Source organism: Notamacropus eugenii, chromosome 4, assembly GCF_028372415.1.
Source record: "Notamacropus eugenii isolate mMacEug1 chromosome 4, mMacEug1.pri_v2, whole genome shotgun sequence".
NCBI lineage: Eukaryota > Metazoa > Chordata > Mammalia > Diprotodontia > Macropodidae > Notamacropus > Notamacropus eugenii.
In genome coordinates, this window is record NC_092875.1 from 390,753,363 (window position 1) to 390,778,875 (window position 25,513).

General features: G+C 35.7%; 1 protein-coding gene across 4 annotated transcripts in view; it reads left to right on the plus strand.

The window, feature by feature from the left end:
- Window positions 1–25,513, plus strand: part of CDH6 (cadherin 6) — a 182,487-nt gene that overhangs the window by 111,813 nt on the left and 45,161 nt on the right. For all 4 annotated transcript variants that reach the window (XM_072605479.1, XM_072605481.1, XM_072605482.1 and 1 more), the window contains exon 3: window positions 23,176–23,470. In XM_072605479.1, coding sequence (XP_072461580.1) covers window positions 23,176–23,470 — 295 coding nt within the window. The remainder of the gene's footprint in view (window positions 1–23,175; window positions 23,471–25,513) is intronic.

A 25,513-nucleotide genomic window follows, 5' to 3' on the forward strand; every position in this document is an offset into this window, starting at 1 on the left:
CAGACCACTTCAGGCCTATATGCATTTCAGGAATTTTTGTGAACACAGGAAGAGGAAGGATACTATTATTTATTTTTAAGTTTACATCTACTGAAGGCTGCAGAAAATTTCCCATGGACAATAGTGAGGAAAATGAAAAACATCTTGGAATACTAAGGAGTTTCAACACAGAGCAAGATGAAACTGGATCTTTGACATAGTGTCAGTCTATATTCATTGGCCTCAAGGAAATTACATTATTAGTGATTTCAAATATGCATATTTTTAAAATTTAATCATGACATTACTATCCAGGTACTGCAACTTTTACCAGTGCAATCAACTGTGAAATATCAATTTCTCTTCAACATAAAGTTCACAGGTGGTTTGCCAGAGACCAAAACAGAGATGTAATCATTCAAGATTCTGTAAACTGGTTCCCAGGAAAGGAAAGCTTTAACAAATGAGCTTACTACTTTTTTTCCTAGGATTTATTACCTCTGTTTTTATGACTGTAATGTTGGGTTGCAAAAATGTTCCATGATGTACACATAGGAAAACATTTAAAATTTTTTAAATCCCAAATGAGATAAACATAAAAATAGAATTTCTAGTTTATTTTTGACACCTGGAGAGCACCCCCATTTCAGGCATACACCATGCTAGTTAAGAACAACTTTTTAAAAGCTTCTGTCCCTGAATTAGCATGCCTCCGATGATGCTGATATGCTTTGTTTATGTATATAGCACACACGCAAAGAAGGGCTCATGATGCTTAGATATGGCCGTGCCTAAAGAGACTATACATTAAGCCAGAGAAGTAAGATCTGAACTGCTGAGATTCAGTGCCGCATTAAATCAATTTCTGCCTGGGTATCTGGCACTCAGCTTGATTTAGTATGAGCTTGTGAGTTTGAAAATGTTGGAGTAAACAACAGCCCAGTCTGCTGTCACAGTCTGCCAGGGAGGAGTCATACACTGCAGCATCCAAGAATGTATGCCCCCCTGGGACAGCAGCTAGGGGCAGTAAACCATATTTGGGGTACTGGGAGCAGGGGGCATAGCTGGGAGCTGATAAAAACTAAAAGGCATTTGTTTAATTGATAAAATTCCAACAGAATAATAAACCTCATTGTCTTGTATCATTTGGGCCAAGGAAATTTTGCAAAGTAACCGTGTCTGAGATCTAATTCAGGCCACACAAATAGAACCAAAGAAATTTGTAATCGATGGAAAAGATCCCTGACCTGGTTTACACAATGTTTGAAGGACTTTGAGCAGATGAGGTTCACCTTGAAATCCAAGAAAAAGGAACTACCATCGTACTGTAGTTTTTATCATTTGGTAGTTACTCTACTTCCTCTGACATTAAAGTGTCAGTTCAAGGTATTCAAATGCAAAAGAAAATTGTCAGGGGAATTAATAAATTTCTCTTGAGCTTAGATTAAGAACTCCTTAGCTTTTAGCACACTGCCAAAAATTCTCTTCCCCACAATGCAAGGTAGGTTTCAGTGGCTGCTAAATCTACCAGAGGACACAAAATGGAATTGAGCAGAGTAAATTGGCATCCCTGTGAATGCTAGGGCTTTTATGCGATTATTTGAGTGCATCGAGAAGCTGTTTACTAGGTATGAATCGAGAATGTTTATACACAATGCAAAAATTCCAGAGAAAATACCCACTTTTTATCATATTGACTTTGCCTCAACCCCAAGCAAATGAAAATACAACAATATTTCACATTTTCATAGCTCTTTAAGTTATAACTATATTCATTTTCCTCCAAAAACCCAAGGAGGTACACAGTTTAAGTGTTGTTATCCTGATTTTACCATCAAGGAAACTGAGGTTCAAAGAAATTAAACAGCTTGCTTAGGGTCACAAAGTATTGCTCACAGATGGGATTTAGAGACTCCACATGCAGTGCACTTTCTAAATAGAGAGTTCTTTAAAGGGGCTAAAAATAAAATAAGAAGACCAGCCAAGTCATCATGTTAGTCATCATTATCCATGAGACTTTTCTGAGAGTTTGAAACGATTAAGGGGTTTATTAAGAATAGAGAGAGAAGCAGAGGGCTTTCAAACTTAATCACTGTTGGGGGTTTATTTGCTTTTGCAGAAAGAATGATTAATTAATCACATGTATTTTAAAAAAGGTGCATAGACTGAACTTACTTCCTTGTGACTTTGTATTTAAATTACCTAGTGAATGGTAATTACACTACATTAAATTATATTTAAATAAATATATTTATTTATATTTATATATAAATAATCACATTAAAATTATTGTGTATTGTTCTTTGAATAAAAGGATAATAGTAATTGACTAGACCACCAGGCCTCGAGTCAGGAAAACTCAACTTCCTGAATTCAAATATGGCTTCAGACATTTGCTAGCTGTGTGGCCCGGGCAAGTCACTAAACCCCATTTGCCTCAGTTTCCTCATCTATAAAAAATGAGCTAGAGAAGGAAATGGCAAACCACTCCAATGTCTTTATCAAGAAAACCCCCAATGGAGTCACAAAGAGTCAGACATGACTGAAAAACCCCTGGACAACAACAACAACTGATCGTAGATAGGACATATGTTTTGTTTTAAGTGGCAGTGATGTCTTTGCCCTGACCTGGGTTCTCTTTCTGTTGTCTTTAGCCAGAAAAACAATATTTTTTTCATTCTATGAAGGTAACTAATCTATAAGGGAGTCTAACATCACTTTGACCTCACTAAAACCCCTGAGTTAACCTCAAATTTAACATGTCCACAATTGAGCCAGTCATTTCCCCACTAATTTCTGAACCACATTTTCACAGTACAATATGACTATACCTCAAGGTCATCTTTGATTCTTCTTAATCCTTTCTCTCACGTCAATTGGTTTAGCCAATTAGTAATTGGTAAAGGCCTTAATGAGCCTGCCAGTTTGTTAAGTACTGAATATAAAAAGACAAAATGAAATAATTCCTGCCTTCAAGAAGCTTGCCGTCTCCTAGGTGGAGTTACATGTATTTTGTTGTCATTTCAGTTGTGTCCAACTCTTCATCATCCCATTTGGGGATTTTTTTGGCAAAGATACTGGAATGGTTTGCCATTTCCTTCTCCTGCTCATTTTACAGATAAGACCTTAGGCACAGGATTAAATGACTTGCCCAGGGTCATACAGCTAGTAAAGGTCTGAGATCAGGTTTGAATTCAGGAAGATGAATCTTCCTTCACTCCAAGTCCAGTGCTCTGTGTACTGTGCCACCTAGCTGCCCTAACCACATGTATATAACTAAGTAATAAAAAAAATTACAAAGTCTTATCAAGGATCAGAGGTATTTAGTGGCTGAGTGGGGTTGGAACTGGGAGGGAGTGGGAAGGAAAGACATTTGCCAATCAAACAACAAATATTTTATTAAATTCCTACTGTATGCTGGGCCTTGTGGTAGGTGCTTGGAATACAAGTATAAATAATGAAATAATCCCTGATGGGGTAGACAAGTACACACACACACACACACACACACACACACACACACACACACATCTAGGTATTTGTGTAAAGCATGAATAGAAAGTGAATAAATACAAATATATACAAAGTAATTTCTATACAGTCTTTTACATATGCCTTTTCCATATCATGTATACTTGGATTCAAGAACCTTTACTTTTGTTCTGGATCATCTTAGCAGACTGCTAATGGGGACTTTGTCTCTAGTCTCTCTACCCTCTAACTCATCCTACATACAACTGAAAGATTAGTCTTCCTGCTTCCTAAGTATGATCACATGATTCCACTGCTCAGAAGTCTTTGATTGCTTACTTAATCCCCATTGCTTACTGAATAAAGACTAATTTCCCCAATCTGAAGCTCTAGGCCTCCAACAGTCTGGTTCCCACTTAACTTTCTGGCCTTTTGAAACACTATCTCATGTATTCTACCCTACAGCAAGACTGAATCACCCAATGTCCCCTATGCATATTTCCCACATTCCTATCTATAAACATTTGCTCATACTGTTTATTAGTCCTAGAATGTCTCTCTACACCAGTTGGTATTCCACTTGTCAAGGTTCAGCTCAATTGCTTTTCCAGAAATTCTTCCTTGATATTCTTATTTGACAATGATTTCTCCTTAAGTCTCTTTAATACCACTTCATGTTCCTTTTGTTTAATTATATTATATCCTAATATGTTTATTTGTGTAGTTTCCTGTAGTAGTTTCCTATTAGAAAATAGTTTCCTATTTCCTGTAGTAGATTGTAAATTACCTGAGGACAGAGACTCTTTCCTTTGGTTCTCCTCCACTGTCTTCTTTTTCCCTTGTACAATACGTTGTTTAAAGTTGAAGTGCTTAATGTTTGTTGGGATCAATCATTCTACAAAAATCTAAGTCCTTTTTCTCAGGTGTCTATCAGAAAATTCTTAAAGAGTCACTATATGTGTATGTGTATGTGTGTGTATCACAAAATGAAGACATATTAAATAAGCAATTTGATTTCATTAATGTAGATCATCGAGTGCAGTAATTTTATCCAGCTTCAGTGCTGTAAACTAAAATCCAATTCTTATCTATATTATTTGCAAAAATGTAGAGAGGCTTTAGGAATCTATCTATAGTAGCAAGTAAATATTCTATCTCTTTTTAATCTAGAAAATATTTTCAATATGAAAATGATGAAGCAATTGGCATTGTGATAAGTTTTGTAAACGAGCATTAGAATAGTGCTTGTTCTTGAACTTAAAAAGTTTTATGTTTTGGCTGTGAAGAAGAATTGGTGAAGCTGTATTTGGCTGTGGTTTTTTCCACAATTTCCAATTATGATAATAGGTTCTAATTCTGCAATTTGAGAACTTTAATGATGTTGTTGGGGAACAACTATAAAAGTATAAGCCTTCTCTTGTCAGAGATAATGCAGTGGGGGTTTAGGAATTTTTTTATCAGAAAATGCACTTACTTAATGGTGGTGTAGTTAGAAGAAATAGGGACAAGATTATAGTTTTAAAACTATGGAAGTCTGCTGTGTATTCAAAAAGAATTTCTTTCTTAAAGCATTCAGTGTCTGTGTAAGGAGTTATGTTCCAAATACAGCCATATGCAAATGTGTATATCACACATTAGAATAAACACAGCTGCATTCATTTCCATGGCTTTAAAAAGGGAGATTTCATGCTCAAGACCATCACTAAGAACAAGTTTAATATATCGGTTAGCATTATGAAACAGGCACGTTTGTGATTTCCTCTGCAACATGCCATTTCTCAAATTTGTCCTGGGATGTTTTATGGCTCAACCTTTGCTCAGAATGTCGTTCCCTGTGTCTGTCTAGGCTTCTTTCATATTTCACATTGGAAATCCAACCCACCCTCAAAGACTCCCTCAAAGATCTATGAATCTGTAAAAACTTTTTTGCCCCTTACTTTTAACTAGCCCCATACATGGATAAAGATCTTTGTATGGAGCAGCTAGGCATCCTTCACAACAGGGTCAATCTGAGCTAGAGAGAAAGAAACTAGATTTGGATGCCATTGCAGAAACAGTGATGGAGATACAATCCAAAGTCAAAATCCAGAGGACTAAAAACTAAAACAGACATAAGGAAGAGGATTTTCCCCCCAAGGCATAGCAATAAGGTTGAGCAAAGGTAAGCAAAAAAATCCAAAAAACCAAAGCAGAGAGATGTATGTGTAAGACAATTTTCATATTATTGTTCAAAGAGCTCAAATAGCAAATTGTGTCCCCATGGGGAAGTCAAGAGATCAAGGTCAAAGTCCATGCATTAACCCCACAAGCTGCTGTACTCACCAGGGCAAATTCACCTCCTCTTGCTTCTAACTGAATAGCCACTGTTTTAGGATTAGTATTTAACAGCTCCAGCCGAAGTGATGTGTCATTTTTTGCCTCTGAAATCTCCTGACTCTTCTTATTTCACTTATTGATTCGTTTCCAAGTTCTATCATTATGTGTACCTCTCTGCATAATAATTAATCACAATTTTATGATGCCTTGTGTTAGTAAATGCTCTGACATGCATAATTGATATTCCCTTAATCCTTAAGAACATGAAGAATACAATGTTATCTTCATTTTGCAGATCAGGAAATTGAAGTTCAAAGAGGTTAAACAATTTGCCCAAGGTTACACAGCTAGTAAATAATGAAGTTAGAAGTTAATACTAGGTCTTTGAATTCTAGGACTGTGCTCTTTCTACTACATAATACACTAACAAACACTTTAGGTCAGGAACCATGTCCTATTTATCTTGGTATCTATCTCAGCATTTAGTTCTGTACCTTTCATATAGCAGGAACTTAAATAAATAATTGTTTAATTGAATTTGTCATATTGTTCATTATATATATATATGGTAATATATTGTCAATACTTTAGACTAATGATACTATTTCAAGATTTTGCTGTTTCAGTGATCTGAGACAATATATTGTAGATCACAACTGATTCATACCTTCTGACCCTCTGCAATCCTTGCCACGTTCCTTGACATATCCTCTATAGAGGATATCCTCAATATACTGAAATTTTTCTTCTAGGTCTTATGATATTGCATGGATCCCAGTAAAACATTTTGCCTATCAGTCTCTCCCTCTTCTTCTATAAATGGCCTATTTCCTTTACCATTTATAATTTTTCTTGTGGATATGTTTCCTTCACTTCTGACACACAAGCCATCACTGGAAATATGGTATACTATACCATAGACACTAGGCATCTTATTATCCTTTAGGCCACCAACAACTATGATCCTTTGGAAATAATGCTGATCCATGATTCATTGCCATATTACTTAAGAGACAATATGGTATAGTGGGTAGGGCACTGGACTTGGAGTCAAAAAAACCCTAGTTCAAATCCTACCTCATATATTTACTAACTGTGGAACCCTGGGCAAGGCACTTAACTTAAAGTCTTCTCTGTGTTTCAGTTTACCCATCTGTAATATGGCAGGAATAAATTGAATGGCCTCTAAGGTCTCTTTCAGCTCTAAATCTATGATCCTATGACTGCATTGGAAGAATATTGGCATGAAAAATATCACAAGTTACTGAATTAGTCATTCAATAATTTAACTTTCCCTTACAGAAATTAAATATTTATAAAAGCAAGGTGGATGTAAGTAATCCACAAAATTGTTGCTGGTGATTCATTTGAAGCATAAGGTTTACTCTCAAAAGCAAACTCATTTCCTACAATTATTGCCCATTGTAAATGTTAGTGCTGGTGATTGTGCAAAAGACCAGAGAGAGTTAGGGTAAGACTGGGGCAGCCACTCGTTTTTAATCCTACTTATTACTTCATCTCAATTTAGCAATATTCAAAATAAAGTTGAAAAATCAGAAATTTAATGGAGGGTAGTAATTCATTTTGTAATATGTCAATGCAAAATGTCTAGTTGAAGTTTTTTGTTTTTGGTTTTGTTTTGTTTTGTTTTGGGGGTTTTTTGGATCATAAACTTGGAGCTTGAAGGGAGCTTAGAAGTTATGGAATACAACACCCTGTTTTAGAGAAAAGAACACCGAAGCTGAGGGAGGTTATAGGATTTGCCCAGGGACACAGAGCAGCTGGTTTTTTGAGGCATGATTTGAACTCATGTCTTCCTGACTCCAAACATTTTATCCATTAAGACACCTAGCAGATTTCTAGAAATCTGGATCCTGGCATAATTTCTAACTCTGTTTCCAAAATTTTCTGGACTTATTTTTCTGCTTTCTCTGTTGTTTTCACCAGTCTCAGGTAAAATTGTTGTGTTTGTCATTGAACCTATTGTTTCATTTGTAACAAATTTTTACATGGACAATTCTCAAATATTGAGTTTCACCATCATTTGTCCTAGAATTTTTGTCTTACTTAGTTCCTTCTTTGCATCATCTTGTGATAGATGCATATGTTCATTTTATTTCTTCATTTAATTCCTTTGGTGTGTTCATTATCTTTTTGATTGCAGTTGTAAAGAATTCTGCCTCTTTTTTCATTCTTCTATTTGTATTATTATAGTATATTCATCTTCTGGAGTTTTGGTCTGTTTCTTTTGACCCATAATATTTCTCCATTGTGTTGGAAATTTTTGGTTTGATTTTTTTCTTTGAGTGACTTTTTTTCCTAAAAATAATTTTCTTTTGAGGATGTGTGGGGCTTTTAAAAACAACCTGGTGTTTTCTAGTGTTGTTTTGGAAGGTTAGGGAGAAGGTAGGATTTCTTGCAATCTCTCAAACCTTCTCCCCAGAAGATTAAACAATAGCACCAAGGAACTGGAAGTTCTCTGCAGACTATCTAGTTCAAGCTTATTCTAGTATAGGAAATCACACCATGTTAAAAACTTACAGACTTAAGAGACAAATAAATTAGAAGTGGTTACTGGATTTATAAAACAATTTTTAAATTTGTAATCTGATTTGATTTTTAAAATTTAATGTTTCCTTTAAATAATGAATCACACGTATATTTTGACTTAAAAAATTTCAAATTGTGTGACAGTTTTACTGGGACAAATCTATCCATTAATGCATAAGTAAAGCTATATTAGCCTGCTTGATGCTTAAATTTCTTCTGTGTTTGGTTAGGAAATTCTCAGATATTAACTGTTCTTTGAAAGTGAAGAACAGAGGGAAATGCTATACAGTATTATTTATAGAATCTGTAGTATAGAAATGTGAATTTAGACATGTAAAATGTAAACATTATTTAACTCAGAGTTAGACTTTATTCTGAAGAATATTTAATATTCACAGAGGTATCTAGATAATCTTCAACATAAATTTTCCTTGTGCTTATCATGGAATAAGTGGATACATTCTATTTCCATATTACGTAGTACACATAGTTTGGCACATATTTATTATGAATTAAATAGATTTGAGACTTTGTAGTTAAGTAGATTAACCACAATTAAAATTTAAGAAGATCTAGCAAACTAGCTAAATATAATGGATACTAAAGTGTCTGGCATTCATTTAGCAATGAAAGAATATTAGATTTGGAGTCAATGAACCTGGGTGCAGATTTTGCCCCTGCCACTCACTTAACCTGTGTGGTCTTGCATGGCACTATATCATTTAACCTCTGTAGACCACAGCTGTAGAATGAAATTGTTGTATCAGATGACTTCTGAATCCTTTTCAACTGCTGATCTATGATCCTGGTAATACTGAAACTTGTAAGGAATTTCTGGATGGCTTGCAAAAAACAATAATGTTGCGATATGTTTGGCAAAAGACATCTGAGGTACTAGCTATTGCTAAAAATCTACACTGACACTTCAGGGGCACTAAACTATTGTTTGGGCTTTCAGATACGTTGCAGTGTCACAACAAATGTCGATCATCATAAGACCAAAGAATTTAACATCAGCTGCTCAGGACAATCTTCCAATCTACTGCACAGTTTTAAAGGAGCGTAAGAAAGGAGTCTAGTATTTACTAAATAAGCACTGAATATGGTTTGACCATTTTTATTCTTGTGCAATTCTGAATTATTATTGAAAGGTGGCATAGTATCATGGAAATATTACTGGTCTGGAAGTTAAGAGAAAGAAGTTTTAGAATGACTTGCTTGGCTTCTTCTTTCTCATCAGTCAAATGAAGGGTACAGTTTAGATGGCCTCATCCAGCTCCGACATTTATGATTCTGTTACTTTGGGGTCATTGAAAATATAGCAGTTTCCAGGTAATTTGGGGAGTTGAAGTTAATGTTAGAAGTAAAGCCTGAATTTCTTACCCCCTATCCCAAAAGCATTTCTATTAAACTAAATGCCCTTTTGTATCCCTTTGATATAGTATAATCTCACATGGAAATGGCAGATATCAAAGGAAATGGCAGATATCAAAGATATCTTGAGAAGGAATGTGATGTAATGGAAGGAGCACTGGATTTAGATTCAAAAGCCTTAAATTCTCCTTCTGGCCAATAATTCAGCTAATAAGAAACATTTATTAAGCATCTACTGTATGCAAAACATTGTGCTATATTCTGGGACTAACACCATTTTTAGAAAGCCCCTACCTTCGTGGATTTTACAGTTTTATAGAGGTATATGACACATGGTCAAATAAATATGATAAAAACACTTAAGTACTTCATGCATGTAGTAGTCATGTCATTTTAGAGAAAGAGCCTCAGTTTCTATACCAGTGAAACATGGATTAAAAAGAAGTATAATAAGTACCTTAATAGGGCAGTTGTGAAAATCAAATGAAATGACATGTAAAAGAACTATAAAAATATTTAACTGGATGTGACTATATATGCATACGTATTATATCTAGTACTTTGAAGTTACATAGTTTTCTTTTAATAAAAGTTCAGTGCTCCTTCCACTATATCACATTCCTTCTAAAAATGTCTTTGATATCTGCCATTTACATTTGAGTTTAATTACATTAAAAGGATACAAAAAGGCATTTAACTTAACAGAAAACAACTTTGGGATGGAGTTACCCTGAAGTTCTACTCTGTTACATTTGCAAAGATACCACAGTCATATAATATGTGTATATACATACATATATACAGAAATGTCATAAAATAGACTCATGTATATGTGTGTGTGTATGTATGTATTTATACATGTGTGCATGTATATATTATATATATGTATGTGTATATATATATGTGTATGTATATATATATACACACATAGTTGTTGAGTCGTTTCAGTCATGTTTGACTCTTCACAAGCCTGTTTTGGAATTTTCTTGGCAATTTCTTCTCCAGCTCATTTGACAAATGAGGAAGCTGAAGCAGACAGGGTTAAGTGACTTGCCTAAGGTCATACAGCTAGTTAGTGTCTGAGGCTGGATTTGAACTCATGAAGATGAGTCTTCTTGATTTCAAGCTCAGTAATCTATCCATTGTGCCACCTAGCTGCTGCACACAAACACATATGCATGCATACTCACATATGTATATACATGTACATGTATAGAAAGACATTCATTCACTGGCTTACATGAATTATATTTGGAGAACTGTTTGTGAAAACAAAGGATGCTGTTAACCTTAAACACTAGTACTTAATGCTTGTTTGACATGATCATTCTCACTCTCACCTCTGACCTTCCAAGTCATGTCATAACTTTCTCTCTCCTATGTGATTGCTAGACTATAATCTCTCATTTTGAATTAGTTTTAAAAATCCCACCACCTCCAGAAAGTTTTCTTCTGTAAATCTTATAAGTGGAAAAAGCTTCCTGAACTATGTAACATTTAAACCCACCATGGGAGCTATTTCCCATTAGTCTCATTACAACTATTCATTTATCTTTTTATGCATAAATACACATGTACATATATACATTGACATAAAAATATAAACACTCAAGGCTGACAAGTATAACTTAAACCAAATGTGACTCAATTATATTGCTCTCCTGAGGATTTTTTAATTCTATATGCTTTCATTTACAGGTTTGATTGTGTCTGTGTTTCTACTCTCTGATTTGAGGCAGCTTGGTGTAGAAAGAGTGCTGACTTTGAGGTCAGATCTGTCTTCCCATTCCAGCTCTACCATTTACCCAGTCAAGTTCTCTCACTTTGTTGGCCCTCGGTTTCCTCAGCTAACACATGGAGGGTTTGGACTAAATGACCTCTAAGGTCACTTCCACCTCTGTACCTATGATTATAAGTTTCTACAGGGTGGGGACTGAAGTTTTTTTTTCAGTGCCTCATAAATGGTACATTAGAGGGAGTGTTTAAATAAGAGGGTTTTGTTTTGTTTTGGTTTAAGAAATGAGCATGCTTCAAAATGAAAGAATTTATTCCTAAGTGTAAAGGTGGCTTTCTCCCAGTTTTCAATGACTTAAGTTGGGATCTGGCTCATTGGAGAAAAAAGGTGCCTGTGGAAAGTTTGCTGAATTGTTTCCCTAGACTTTAAAGAGACTCAGGAAGATAACTTCTGCTCCCAACTTTCTGCACTAGCAATGAAACTCTCCCCACTTCTTTTCATGGAGTGTGATATTACCAGTCACATTTATCACTATTTTGAGGTTTGAGGCAATATTTACCTAGGCTTTTCAGTTCCTAGCTAAGAATTTTACTTCACCCTTCAGGTTGCTGCCACTAAGGTGACAGTATGTGTCAGGTATTCTGGGGCATCATTGAACAGTCTGGCAACCACAGAAATGTGAAAGCCATACATACAGAAATGTCATAAAACAGACTCTGAATCCTTCATGTTTATAATTTTTTAAAAATAATACTGAATTTCAAACTACTTACTGGATATCTCTACCCAGATGTACCACCAATGTCTCATACGCAGTTGATGGCATTCTACTCAGTTGCCCTTATTTAAAATCTCAGCATCATCTTTGACTCTTCAGTCCCTTTCACTTCATATGCTATTATTTGGCAAGTCCTGTTGATCCTATTTTCTATACATCCCTAAATCCTTCCAATCTTTCTCATTCCAACTGCCATTTCCCTAATTAAACCATTGGCATATACTGCCTAGATTATTATTGAAGGCTATTAACTGGATTTCCAGCTTCCATTCTCTCCCTGCTGACAAAGTAATCTTCTTAATGATACACTGATCATGTCAATCTTTTGCTCAAAATTGTTCTCTAGCTCCTCATTGTCTGTTAAATAAAGTTAAAATTCCTTTGCCTGGCATTCAAAGCCCTACATTTTCAGAGGTATCTATAGCTTGTACCTGTTCAGGATCAAGTTAGAAGACAAGGGGAGGGCATGGTCACCTAGAGCATCCTCCAAGTGTAAGAAGAACTTACTGCTATGGGAAAATCTGAAAAGACAGCTGCTTCTCTTTGTGCTCCTGTTTTTCAATTAAAGAAACAATGTCATTTAACAACAATGTATTAAGCACCTACTATATGCGTGGCTTGATAGTAGGCACTGGAGATAAAAAGATGGCACCCACCTCTCCCATTTTGATTTGACCACCTCAGGAACTCTCTTTTGCCTTGATTGTTTTTACCTCTAACTGTTTAAATCCAAACAACCAAATTGTTTTGAACCTGGTAAAATGCTTGTTTTGTCTTGTTAGTTTGTTTTAGTCTACCAGACTTCCTGGATGAGCTTTTCCCCCTGATTTACACCACTGTCTCCTTCATTAACTACTGCTAAGACTGGGCTTCTTTTAATTACCTCCCAAGACCCTTGCATCGGCTCAGGCTAAACAAGCTCTCAGTATAATACCTAAGCCAAAATCACAAATTGCCATGGTAGAGATTAGGCCGCTGCATTATATTACTCCAAGCTATCTTTTTTCCTTTTGTCACATTACTCTCCTTCCCTGATACCTAGTTTCAGCCAATCTGGACTATTCATGACTCCCATTCTTGTCTTTCTCTTTCCCATCTCTGTGTTTTTTCCCATATAATTTTCCAAAGGCCCAACTCAGGTGCCACTTCCTCCAGGAAATCTTCCCCCGAAGTGATCTCTCTTTTCTCAGTTTTCTCAAATCATATTTAATGTATATTATATTTATTTCCATAGAAGTCACCTCCTTTTTTAGAGTATAAGTTCTTGAAGACTGGGACTGCTTTATTACTTTTTTTGTTTCCTATATACCTACTATGATGTCTTGCATATAGTTGTTGTGAAATATTGTTGAATTATTGTTCTTAATTACTTAGATAAATTTGGGATTTTGCTGACATCAATGGCCCTTTTACCAATTCTGATCACAAGCCTCCTATGCCTTCTTACCTTGGGCAACTGTGGTCTATATCTCTCCATAAATCTTTCTTAAAAGAGCCATTCAATATACAGCAGATGGTCTTTCAATTCTTTTAGCTGTTCTATTTCCTACCTCTCAATTCTGATACAAGATAGGTCTATTTCATTTCTATCTATACCACTTCTTGTTAATGTGTTTTAGTTAATTCTCATATACTGGACAAGAGGTAAACAGGAAGTGATGAAAAGTAAGAGTATGTTCACAACTTGGTTGTAACCTATTTACTTGCACCGTGAATCTTTCCATTGTCTTTTGGGTTACCTCTGACTGTGATTCTTCCAAAATCAAGGTCTTCCTTGATTCATAATCCTATAGTAAATGTTCAAATGGATAGAGGATCTAATCAATTGCATAGTTTCTCCAATGATACAGATTTCAACCCATTCATGCCTACCTTGCCGTGACAGTCTCATTCATGCTCTCCCTAAAGTTCACTACAAAGAGTCTACCCTATGAGATGGAGGCTTTCTGAACTTGGTATTAACTAGATAGGCTTTTATGGCAAAGTCACACTGGGCAATTTCTCTAATGAAATTCTCCTCATTCTCCTCTTCAATTTCCTTGTCCCCCTTTCCTTTTTCAATTTTGGACAGAGAGAGTCATGCATATGCAGCACTTGTCAAAGACATTTGTTGTCCATTTAGCTGAAGATCATAGTCTGGCCAATATCAACTTTCATTTATGTTTTTCTCAATATGTGGGCATGATACATCACTGTGTATTTCACTGAGAAGATTTTGTAGAGTGTGCAATTAGTATGTTCTCTTCTGAAAATAGGAAGATTTAAAGAACTTAAGCCATAATTTGTGAATCCTTTCATTTGGACATTATACAAGTCGATGACACTGTGAGCTCCTAAAATGTATAGAGGTCTCCTTGTTTGACTATGTTGGTTGTCATTACTCAAGATAGTGTTTGTCATAGAGTCTTGTAGCATTTAAGTGTATGTGTCAGAGATGGTTTGTCTAGGAAAACATTCAAGGCTCTATTTTGTCCTTACAAGTCAAATGGTTTTTAAGAATCAATAACTGTCAAAAAATATTTTGTATTATTTGGACAACTTAGAGATGTTCTGCTGTACAAAGTCATCTTCTAAAGTATTTTGCTTTTGTTTTCCTCAAAGATACCATTGATTTATGCACATATCACTTTTTGAATTAATACTTTTTTGTTTTTACATTGATATATAGATAGATATTCCTATTTATAACTGCATTTGTGTATATATGCGTGTGTACATATATATGTATGTACGCATGCATGTATGTATGTATCCTTGCCCACTTTCTCTACTGAATGAGCCTTCTCCTACAATAAAAATAAAAAGCCTTGGGAAGCAAAATTGACATATCAGATTTAAAAATTTGACATATCAAACAGTGCTGACAAGATAATGCATATATTATTTGAAAACATTTAACACAAATGAGAAAAGAAGTTTATGAATTAGCCATTGCTGATGACTTCAGACCTTTGGCTCTTCCCCCATACCTTGTTTTTTTCTCCAAAAGAACTGTTATTTTCTCATTCTGTTGGAATCTTTCCATCTTTGGAATATTTTGAAAAGTGATGCATTTCTGAATTGATGCTTCTCTAAAATTTTGTTAAATGCTATTATCTCACATTGGAAACCTAAGTGGTGAAGTCAAATCCAATCCAATTCAGTAAACATTTATTAAACCCTATGTACCAGGCACTGTGCTAAGTGCTGGGTGTACAATTAATAAAAAGAAAGGAAATCCTTGTCCTCAAAGTGTTTACAACCTAAGGATTGGAGATAAAATAAAAGGAGGTAGAAAAGTGTGTGTTGTGGGGAGGGATATCACCAAGGGGTACCTGGCTTGGGAACCTCTTGTTCCATGAAGATGAAACCAAGAGCAACAGATGCAAAGCATACTGGGTAGAGAGTCCAGTTTCTGCCCTTTAAAAAGGAAGACATTGGGAGGAGTTTGGTACTCTATCCTCTAGCCTCCACTTAGAGCAGAGAGGAGGCTGAAGGAAGTGGTGACAACCAAGGTTTGAGTTAGCAGTATGGTGATGAGATTAGAAGTGATGAACTTAACTGAGAGAGCTGGAACCAGACAGAGCAGCAGATGCAAAGTGGAGTTAATCCAAACATGTTTCCACTACTGTTGCTGATGAGAATAAATTACTGTAAAGAAACTGGCACATCTGTTCCAGTTCACCTCTGTTTGTTATCATTCAGTGTCATTTACAAATATTCTCTAAATGAAACTGTTCCTCTGGGTCACATGCCAAATTTTACAATAACATTTCTCCCTTAGCAGATTTTTGCTATTTCATGAAGTAATGCTGTTTCTAATCATTGATCCTCCTCCTCAGTGATGATTTGAAAATGATCTTCTACCTTAAACTGATCTACACAGAATAACACAGACTCACAGACTCTGAGAGTTAGAAGAGAAATCAAAGGCCCCCTAGTTTGTTTTTTTTTTCCCCCATGGCCTAATTGATGCCTATATTTTAGTGATCTTTATGGCAATCTGTTTGTTTATGCCCATTGTGAATGCTTCAAAGCAGGATTCCTAAAGGTCTTGTAAGGTTGTATTTTCTTTTGTTTTTGAATGTACAACAAAATCAACTATTTCAACCCCTTTATTCACCTCTCTGAGAATTTTCAAGCAGTCCTTTCATTTGGCTGCAACTTCATTTTATTTTCTATTTTTGCCAACATTGATCTAATTCAGTTTCTCCAGTAGTATAGCAATTCATTGGTCATTGGACAAAGGTCAACTATTAAGTCAATAAGCATTTATTAAGTACCTACTATGTTCCATGATATTGTGCTAAGCTCTTGAGTTATAAATAAAATACAAAATACAAAATACAGACCCGGCTCTCAATCAACTCATAGTCTAATGGGGAGACAACATGTAAACAATTATATACAAATAAGATAGCTACAGGGTAAACTGGAGATAATTTCAACAGGGAAGGCCCTGCCATTAAGGGAAATCAGAAAAGATTTCTGCAAAAGGTGGGATTTTAATTGGGATTTGAAGGAAATCAAGAAATCCAGGAAACAGAAATGAAGAAGAAGAGAATTCCAAATCCTGAAGACAGCTAGTGAAAATACACACAGTTGGGAAGTAGAGCTTCTTGTTCAAGGAACATCAAGGAGGCCAGTGTCCCTGGATCTTAAAGTACAAAGAGCATAGTGCAGGGAGACTAGAAAGGTAGGAAAGAGCTAGGTTTATGACCTGCTTTAAAAACCAAACAAAGCAGTTTATTTTTTACCCCAGAGGCAATAGGGAGCCACTGGAGTTTATCAAATGGGAGTGACACGGTTAGACCTGCACTTTAGAAAGATCAGTTTGATAGCTGAGTGGAGAATGGTCTGGAGGCAGAGGATAAAGTTGAGGTGTGAGGTAATGAGGACCAGCACCAAGATGGTGGCAGTTTCAGTGGAAAGAAGAAAGTGTCTATGATAGCTATGAAGGTAGATACTTCAGGACTTGGCAGCTGATTGTATATAGAGGAGAAGAGAGAGTGAGAATTTAAGGATGAAACCTAAGCCTCAAACCTGAGTGAATAGGAGGTCATTGCTACCCTGGAATATAATAGTGAAGTTAGGAAGTAGAGAAGATTGGAGATTTAAGTAACAAGTTCAGCTGTGGCCATGTTGAGTTTCAGATGTCTGTGGGACATACAGTTCCAGATGTCCACTAGGTAGCTGAAGATGAAAGACTAGAGGTCAGGAGTACCAATAGTTGAATGAATGTTTGGCAGACATGGCAGTGAGCATGACCAAATGAAATAGGTAGCTAGAGCATAGTCAGTTAGACATTTCATACCTATTATTTATGCTTCATATCCACACTATCAATAGGATTTTGAACCAAATGCAAGGTTATTATCCGATTCCAATAGGTTCTTAATGGTTTTAAGGGCTTACTAATGTACAGTAACTTTATTGACTATGCATGATTGACTCCCTGGCTGTATCAGAATCTACTCCTTAGAAGCCTGTTATTCTTAACATTCTCTCTTTTCTTTTCTACCTCTCTCTCATCACTATATAAACTGAATGAGGCTACATAGGACCAAGAGCCACTTTGTATTTTGTCTGTGTCTTAGGTTATACATCCGTCCCAAAATGTGTTACCTAATGATCAACCTTCTAATGATGAATTTCTCTTGTGCTTAGCTAGGTTGCTTCTCAGACAAGTATAGATATAGTTCTCATCTATGATATGCTGTAAGTCTCTGTTAACACAGGCTCTAACTACTTTTGAGGGAGTTTATCATCTCCATAGCTCTTACACACCCCAGTAAGACTTTTGTGTTGGCAAAGACAAATAAAATAGGCTGCAATGTTGGTGAAAAGTGTCAAATGAAGAAGTTGTTTTTTTTTTATCAGAAACTGTGTCTAATAACATACATTCCCACTTAAAATAAATCTTCATTCAGAGATTTAATCTCTTGCCAGGCCTAGAGGCCTATGTGGGCTACCCGAATCTTTCTTACCTCACCTCCGAGGTCTTCGGTTGGCCAAAACCGGATGCACATATGAGAGAAAGGACGTTCCAGAGTCGAGCAAGGGTTGAGCTTTATTTCAGGGTCTAGTTACAAGTACAGGGGGGTCTTCCTTAGGAGGAAGAGGGGAAGTTTCCTAAGGAGGCTAAGATCTTAAGGGATTGGAAGTAGAAGTACAAGCGGGGAGAGAGGGGGAGGGGAGAGAGAAAAGAAGAAAGCGGAGCCTACTGTCCTCTTGGCTATCTCTATGTAATATAAGAAAAAGAAACAGTGATTCCTTCTTCTTCATTCTAAGTACAGCTATCATTCTTTTTGCAAGCCCTTTAAGTATTTGCTATACTCATTAACAGTATGCTGGTTTGATTCAGTTAAGGTCCTATTAACTTAACTAGATTAAAGATATTTTCTCTCTTCAAAAGCAACCTCTTTAGCCCAGAGAGATTCTTGCTATGCATATAGTTTTCATTTCCTGATTATAACTCCAGTCAAATTCTCATTTCTCTCCTCAGCCTCTCTTTGACTGATCCTTGCACCTCAAAGAATAACCTCATACTCTAAATATTTATGATTGCAAAATTCCACAGATGTTGAAAAGTAACAACCATGACACAACTTTTCAAAATATAACAACATATAGCAAAAGCTAGGTGTCTTTACAGGGCATCCTTTATACTCTATTAGAAACTCATACTCAATCAAATTAAGCTATTATTTATGAAGCAGCATTTTCAATCAAAATAATGCCTATTGGCTAAAAAATTCTCTTTGGTTACTGCCAAAGCCAGAGAGTCAGTCATGCATAGTTAATAAGAAAGATATTGTACATTAGTTAGTCCTTCATACCATTAAGAACACATGGGAGTAGAATAATAGCTTTGAATTTGGTTCAAAACTCTATTGATAGTGTGTATATGAACCATAAATAATAGGAGTGAAATGTCAAATTGGCTTTGCTCTAGCTACCTATTTCATGTGGTCATGCTCATTGCCATATCTGCCAAGCTATTACTCAAAACAAAACAAAATGGCAGAGTGGATAAAAGGACATTGTAGAATGAAAAGAGTATTACCTCTGGAGTTGGAGGTTTTGGCTTCAAGTCTCTGCCTTTTCCTTGACTACTTAGGTGACCCTGGGAAAAGCCACAACCTCTTGGAGCCTTGGTCTCCTCATCTGTAAAATGAGTGTATAAATGAAATTTAAGGTCCCTTTAATCTGAAAACCTATGGTCCTATGACTAAATGAGCAGCCTCCCCCCCCCCCAAAAAAAAAGAAAAAGAAAAATAAGAGTTCCTTCAAAAATAAACTGTGATCAGGTATCTTAGCAAAAAGATACCTGATACCACTGCCTCCACAGACACAATATTCTGAGGATGCTGGCTAATTTTTACTTCATGGTGAATCATTAAGAGTGAACCAGATGATTAAGCTTAATGGAACAATAACATTATACTGAAATTTGTAAATGCATGCCTAAAGCAGTCTGCAACCTTTTATTTGTTATTGTTCAACTTCTGTCTTTTACAGTGGCTATGATAAATGACATCACAGAAGGGGGAAAAAAACAATTAAAATTAGAGTATTCAATAAACCACTAATGTCTCACTGTTGTCACCATAAAATCACTAGAAGTGTCATTGCTTCTGTCTTTCCCCAAGAAAATGTCAGAAGGGGCCAGCACTGTAAGGGAAATGAACTTGGGGAAGGAAAAGGAATAAAAATAAATAGTCACTGGAGCCTGTTATATTTTAGGATATATAGCTACTCTACCTTTGAATGATGAGGTTAAATGGCTTCACAATTGGACACTGTTGGGGTAAAAAGATGAGACTTCCACAAGTTTTCAAATATTAATAAATCAAGTTCAAGATCTCAAATATATTCCCAGTACATATTATTTGGTTTCTCTTTCTTCTTTTCATGCTGTCATAAGTGTTTATTCTATAAGTCATCAAAATGGTCTATCTAGACAGCTAAAAATAAGTTTCAGATTACTTTTATCTGAATAAATCCTTTGACCAGACATAGTTTTCAGCCACTAAATGTGCTGTAATTATTTGTCAGTGGTCATGATAAATATCCGGTCAAGGACAAATATAGATAATTGAATATAGACAAATAAATCAGAGGTGCACACACCAATTTTTGCCCAATGAAAGCATAATGGGTTTGATATCAGATTTTACCACTGAAGATGCAATGTATTTTTTATGACCTATATGTAGAAAGTATGTTTCAAAGTCATCAGAGCCAAGTTTTCAAAGCAAGTATATGAACTGACATTCATTTATAAGGATACAAATGTTCACATAGACTTGCAACTAAGGGTCTATTTGACTTCAGTAATATTAAACTAGCTGTTATTTTAAGTTAATTAAATAGCTTTTTAACATTCTCTTTAGTCTTTAGAAACTGAGGGAATAAGTAAGCTTTTTTTGTGTGTGCTGGTACATCTGATGGGCTAGGAAGCTGACCAGAGTCATAGAATTAGAAATGATATCCAGTCTACTTTTACAGAGAAGGAAACTGATGTTCAAGAGATGTGACCAAGGTCACCTAATGACAGATCTGACACCAGAATCCAAGGTTCTTGGTTCCCAGTACAGGGTCATTTCCACTAATATCACATTCTTTTTTCTGTAGTTATATTTTTAAGGTTTCTTTAACACATCGCTGTTTATACTATTCTCTTTATTTTTCTCACTTTTATGCAATCCCCCTTAGACTTCTTTTCCTTTTGTTTCTACCTGATTGTTTTCAAAACCTATAAATAGCAAAAACACTTATTTTTTTCCCCAAACTAATAAATTTATAACCACCTAGAGAAATTCAAGTGGAAACCCTATACTTCATGGTTCTTTGTCTTTGGATATTTTCTATCATGATGTCAGCATAAGGTGGTGGAAAAATCCCAAGACCATCACAAAATCCCTGTATCTCATAATCATAAAGGACCTTAGAATCATTCAGCCCAACCTATACTTTACCAAAATCCTCCTGTATAATATCCACCCTCTGTTTAAAGACCTCGAAGCTAAGAAGAAAATGCTCCCTCTGGGAGCAGCCCATTCTGCCTTTGAATAGTTCTAATAGTTGAGGAAGTTGTATTTATAAAAAGTCTAAATTCTTCACCCTCCACCCATTCTTCTTATTTTTCTACCTTCTTGGGCTAAGTTGAATGAGTTTAATTCTGTTGCATAACAGTCCTTCAGATATTTGAGGATTCTTATACCCTTCCAGTCTTCCCTAAGTCACAGCAACTAGTTGTTCGCTCTGAGATGGATCATCCAAGCTCTCTCTAGCCCTCAGTTTCCTTCCAGACTAATATGAGTGGGTACAGCAGGTGTGGGAGGTTCACTTCAGTGGATATTTTTAAGTGCACCATGGATGGTAAGGCCCTAAGCATGCAAAGATAAAACAAAATACAAGCCAAGCCCAGAAGGAGGTTACAATCTAGCTCCTAATATTATTTTAAATTTCATGCCAGTAGCAACTCTAGTTATTCAACTGAGTATTAATTGTTTTCTGGTGAGATGTAGGTAAGAATCAGATCAGCATTGACTTTTTTTCAAGCCAGACTTTTTTATACAGTTGCAAATATTCTCCCTTTCCCTATCCCTTCACCCATCCATTGAGACGGCAAGAGAAACAAAACCAATTACAAATAAATAAATACATTTTGCAAATATGTATATGCAAAACAGATTTCTGCATTAGCCATGTTGAGAAAGAGACAGAGACAGAGAGACAGAAAGACCGATACAGAGAGAGAGAGAAAGAGACAGACAGAGAGAGAGAGAGAAATGCTTCAATCAGTACTTTTAGTCTGTGAGTTCTCTATCTGGAGATGGATTGCATGTTTCATCATGAGTCCTTTGAGCATAGCCTTTTCCATTAAAATGACACAGCAGAATAGAAATATGCTGCCTTCCTATACCTGCATGGTAGTCCTGAAAACTTAGTTTCCAATTCAGTTCTTCTAAATAAAAACCAATTTGTGACTAGTTTTAGATTGATTATCTGATGGGCTGTGGAATACTTTTGATGCTTTTCTGTGGTAAAAATGTGAGAAAACAAGGCAACACCAGTGACTTGCAACTTTGGAAACTCTGCATCAGAGTTTAGCACTATAAGATATCTGTAACTGGCATGAAAACCTGAAATTTTAGAGTTAACTTGTGAGGTCAAAAAAGAGCCCCCCAACATAATGTGATTAGCTACACTACCGTGGTTAGGACAAGAATATATTAGCGTTTATCTTGTTTTGCTTTTCCCAATCCGTGAGCATTTATTAAATGTGCTATGTGCCCGGCATCACACTCAGTGCTGGGCAGTCAAAGGGAAAAATCAAATGGCCCCTGCCCCGAGGAAGCTTTCATTCTATCTTATTTTTTCAAATGAGAATTCAACACATACTTTTATAAATCAAGTCTGTGCTAATGGAGAGGGCTATCATAAGTCTTCCAAGTACAGAGACCTGGAGTCAGGAGAAAATCAATGATAAGTACTAGTACAAAAAATTATAACTAGTACAAAGACTTAAAATGATTTCAATGTGTAGCTTGACATTTATTTCTAAAGTGATTATGAGAAAAGGGATGCTAGGCCCTGAAGAATCGGTCACCTCCACTCCATTCTTTTCTCATACTTTTAGCAAAGAGCAAGTTTCCCAAGTCTCACTCAGGCTGTGAGGTTCCAGTCCTGGCTATACTAGTGACAAGCCATGACCCAGAGCAAGTCATTTAGCCTTTCTTGTGTTCATTTCTTTTTCTATAAAATGATGAAGTTGAGATCTACCTGGTGCTTTTCAGATTCAGCTCTTCTAGGATTAGAAATATTCCTCATCTAATCATGAGATGAATTTACTAAGGAGGGTGCAAAAGAACCACCAAAAAGGAAATATCCTAAAACACTTTAGATGAGCATGAATGAGTGCTGACAAATTATATGTCATAATCTTGGGGAACTTTTTTTAATTTTACCTTTTGTTCCTATATAGTTGCATTCGGACCAAGATAGAGGAGATGGATCACTTAAATACATCCTTTCAGGAGATGGAGCTGGAGATCTTTTCATTATTAATGAAAACACTGGAGACATCCAGGCCACCAAGAGACTAGACAGGGAAGAAAAGCCTGTGTATATCCTTAGGGCTCAGGCTATAAACAGAAAAACAGGAAGACCAGTAGAACCAGAGTCTGAGTTCATCATAAAGATCCATGATATCAACGATAATGAGCCCATGTTCACCAAGGATGTTTACACTGCCACTGTACCTGAAATGTCTGATGTTGGTGAGTTATATCTTAATCTTCAGCCCAGTTTATCTGTTTCTTTATTTAATCTATTAAAAAGTGATCTAATCAAGAAAATCAGCTGGTTAGATTAATTCAAACATTGAATTTTTAAAAATAGATGTCCCAGAAATCTCATTGAAATTCCTTTTAAAGTGATCCTTGGTTCTAAATCTTGGTCCAGTGTTCAAGAGTGTTGTCCTTGATTTATGTGCCACAAATCATGGAAGGGAATTCTTGCTCTAATGTATTAGAGGAATGGAGTTAAGTGAAGGACACAGACGATGAGAGGAAGAGGTTCCTGAGTCCCTCTCATATTGGATTTGTAAACTCTTTCCCCCTCCTTACTTCCTGATATTCCTCTGAGTCTGGGACACAGGAGGCCTTCCCACTCTGTGCAAGATACTTCTATCACCTTCTCCTGATTATCCCCCTAGAATTCAGTCTTCAACAACCAAAAAAGGGCAATAGTGAAAGAGCATCCCATGATTCTCAAGGTAAGAACCATTGCTAATGGAAAACAAAATCCAAAAAGTACATTGGGCCATTACATAAATAAATAAGTATTTTTGAAATAAAACCAAGGAAGACGTTTTTTAAAAATGAATGATATGTAAATGATAAACAGCGGGAATGTTGGTCAGTGATCAAGGAAGTTAAGAGAGTGTCACAACACTTGACATAATAAGTTAATATTTTGTTCATGACTCTTACTACCCATGTGAAATTTAATACTTAAGGATTTCTTTCTTCTAAATTAGGGGATGGTAAAAAGGAAAATTAAATTAAGAAAACTCTGCTGTAACTGCAAACCTTATCAAGAGACCTCCTTTGTGATGCTACTAGAGTCAAAGCAAGTTATATGTTTGCTTTGTAGTTTCATTAAAATTTACAGCTGCATTTTAGAATGCTGAAATAATAAAAAGAAAGCTTTTTATAGTCTTTATGGAAGTGAGATCATAAATCCTATAGTCTACTTATTCAGATCTACCAGGCTTGAAACAATTCAATTCACTAAAATTGTGTGACTTGGCAGAATTTTGGCCATGATAGGTTTCATTATCTGCATTTTTTTTCCTCTGGGAAACAGAATTCATGAGCAAAATAATTGCAGTATGAATGAAAGTCCTTTGGAAGAAAGTTAACTGAGGAAATGACATCCCTTCATGATTGAATTAAAGAACAATAACACTGAGTGTCAGACTAATGAAAATTATTATTTTTATTATTAACATCTTACGAAATACATTAAAGAGGTATAAATGAGTAGGTTTAAGTGGAGAAAGTAGTTCTCATCAATTAAAAAAGAGATTGATCAAAGAATAACATTTGTTAGGGTGACCAAAAGTTACTATTAAACACTAAGCTAATTTCTACCTAAACAGGCATAAAAATATTCTATGCAACTTACTTCTCCCCTTCATACCTTGAAAGGCAGTAGCAGTGTACCCAGTGGCTCATTACAGGTCTTTGAATAATCCGTAAATGTAAGCTATTCTTGACCCTAATGACATATAGCTCATAGCACACTTCTTGAGATAATGGGGTTTATATTTTTTGCTAATAACTAAATAAAGTTGTTCTCCCTTTACATAATCAAAAACTACTTCTTTTCATGGGTCAAGCAATACCTCCTAGTTTTAGCATTCCAGATTTTAGTAAGCAAGTTGATATTCTTCCTTAGCTTTATCTTTCTCAATTTTACAGTTTTTGACATGTACTGTTTGAATCCTTATATTTACTAAATCTTAGAATATTACAGTTGGAAGGTACATTTGAGGTTATCTAGTCTAATTTTACAGAAAAGGAAATTTAATCCTAGGAAAGTTAATTGACTTGTCTAAAGCTATATAGTGATTTAGCACTTCCTCCCACCAATTTCCTTTCATTGATAGTATATACATTTTTATTGTTGTTTCTTTAAATAGAATGTAAACTCCTTGAGGTCAGGGACCATTTCATTTTTTCCTCTATATCTTCAGTGTCTGGTACTTTGCAGGAACTTAATAAATGCTTAATGAATAGCAGGATTGGCAATAAACT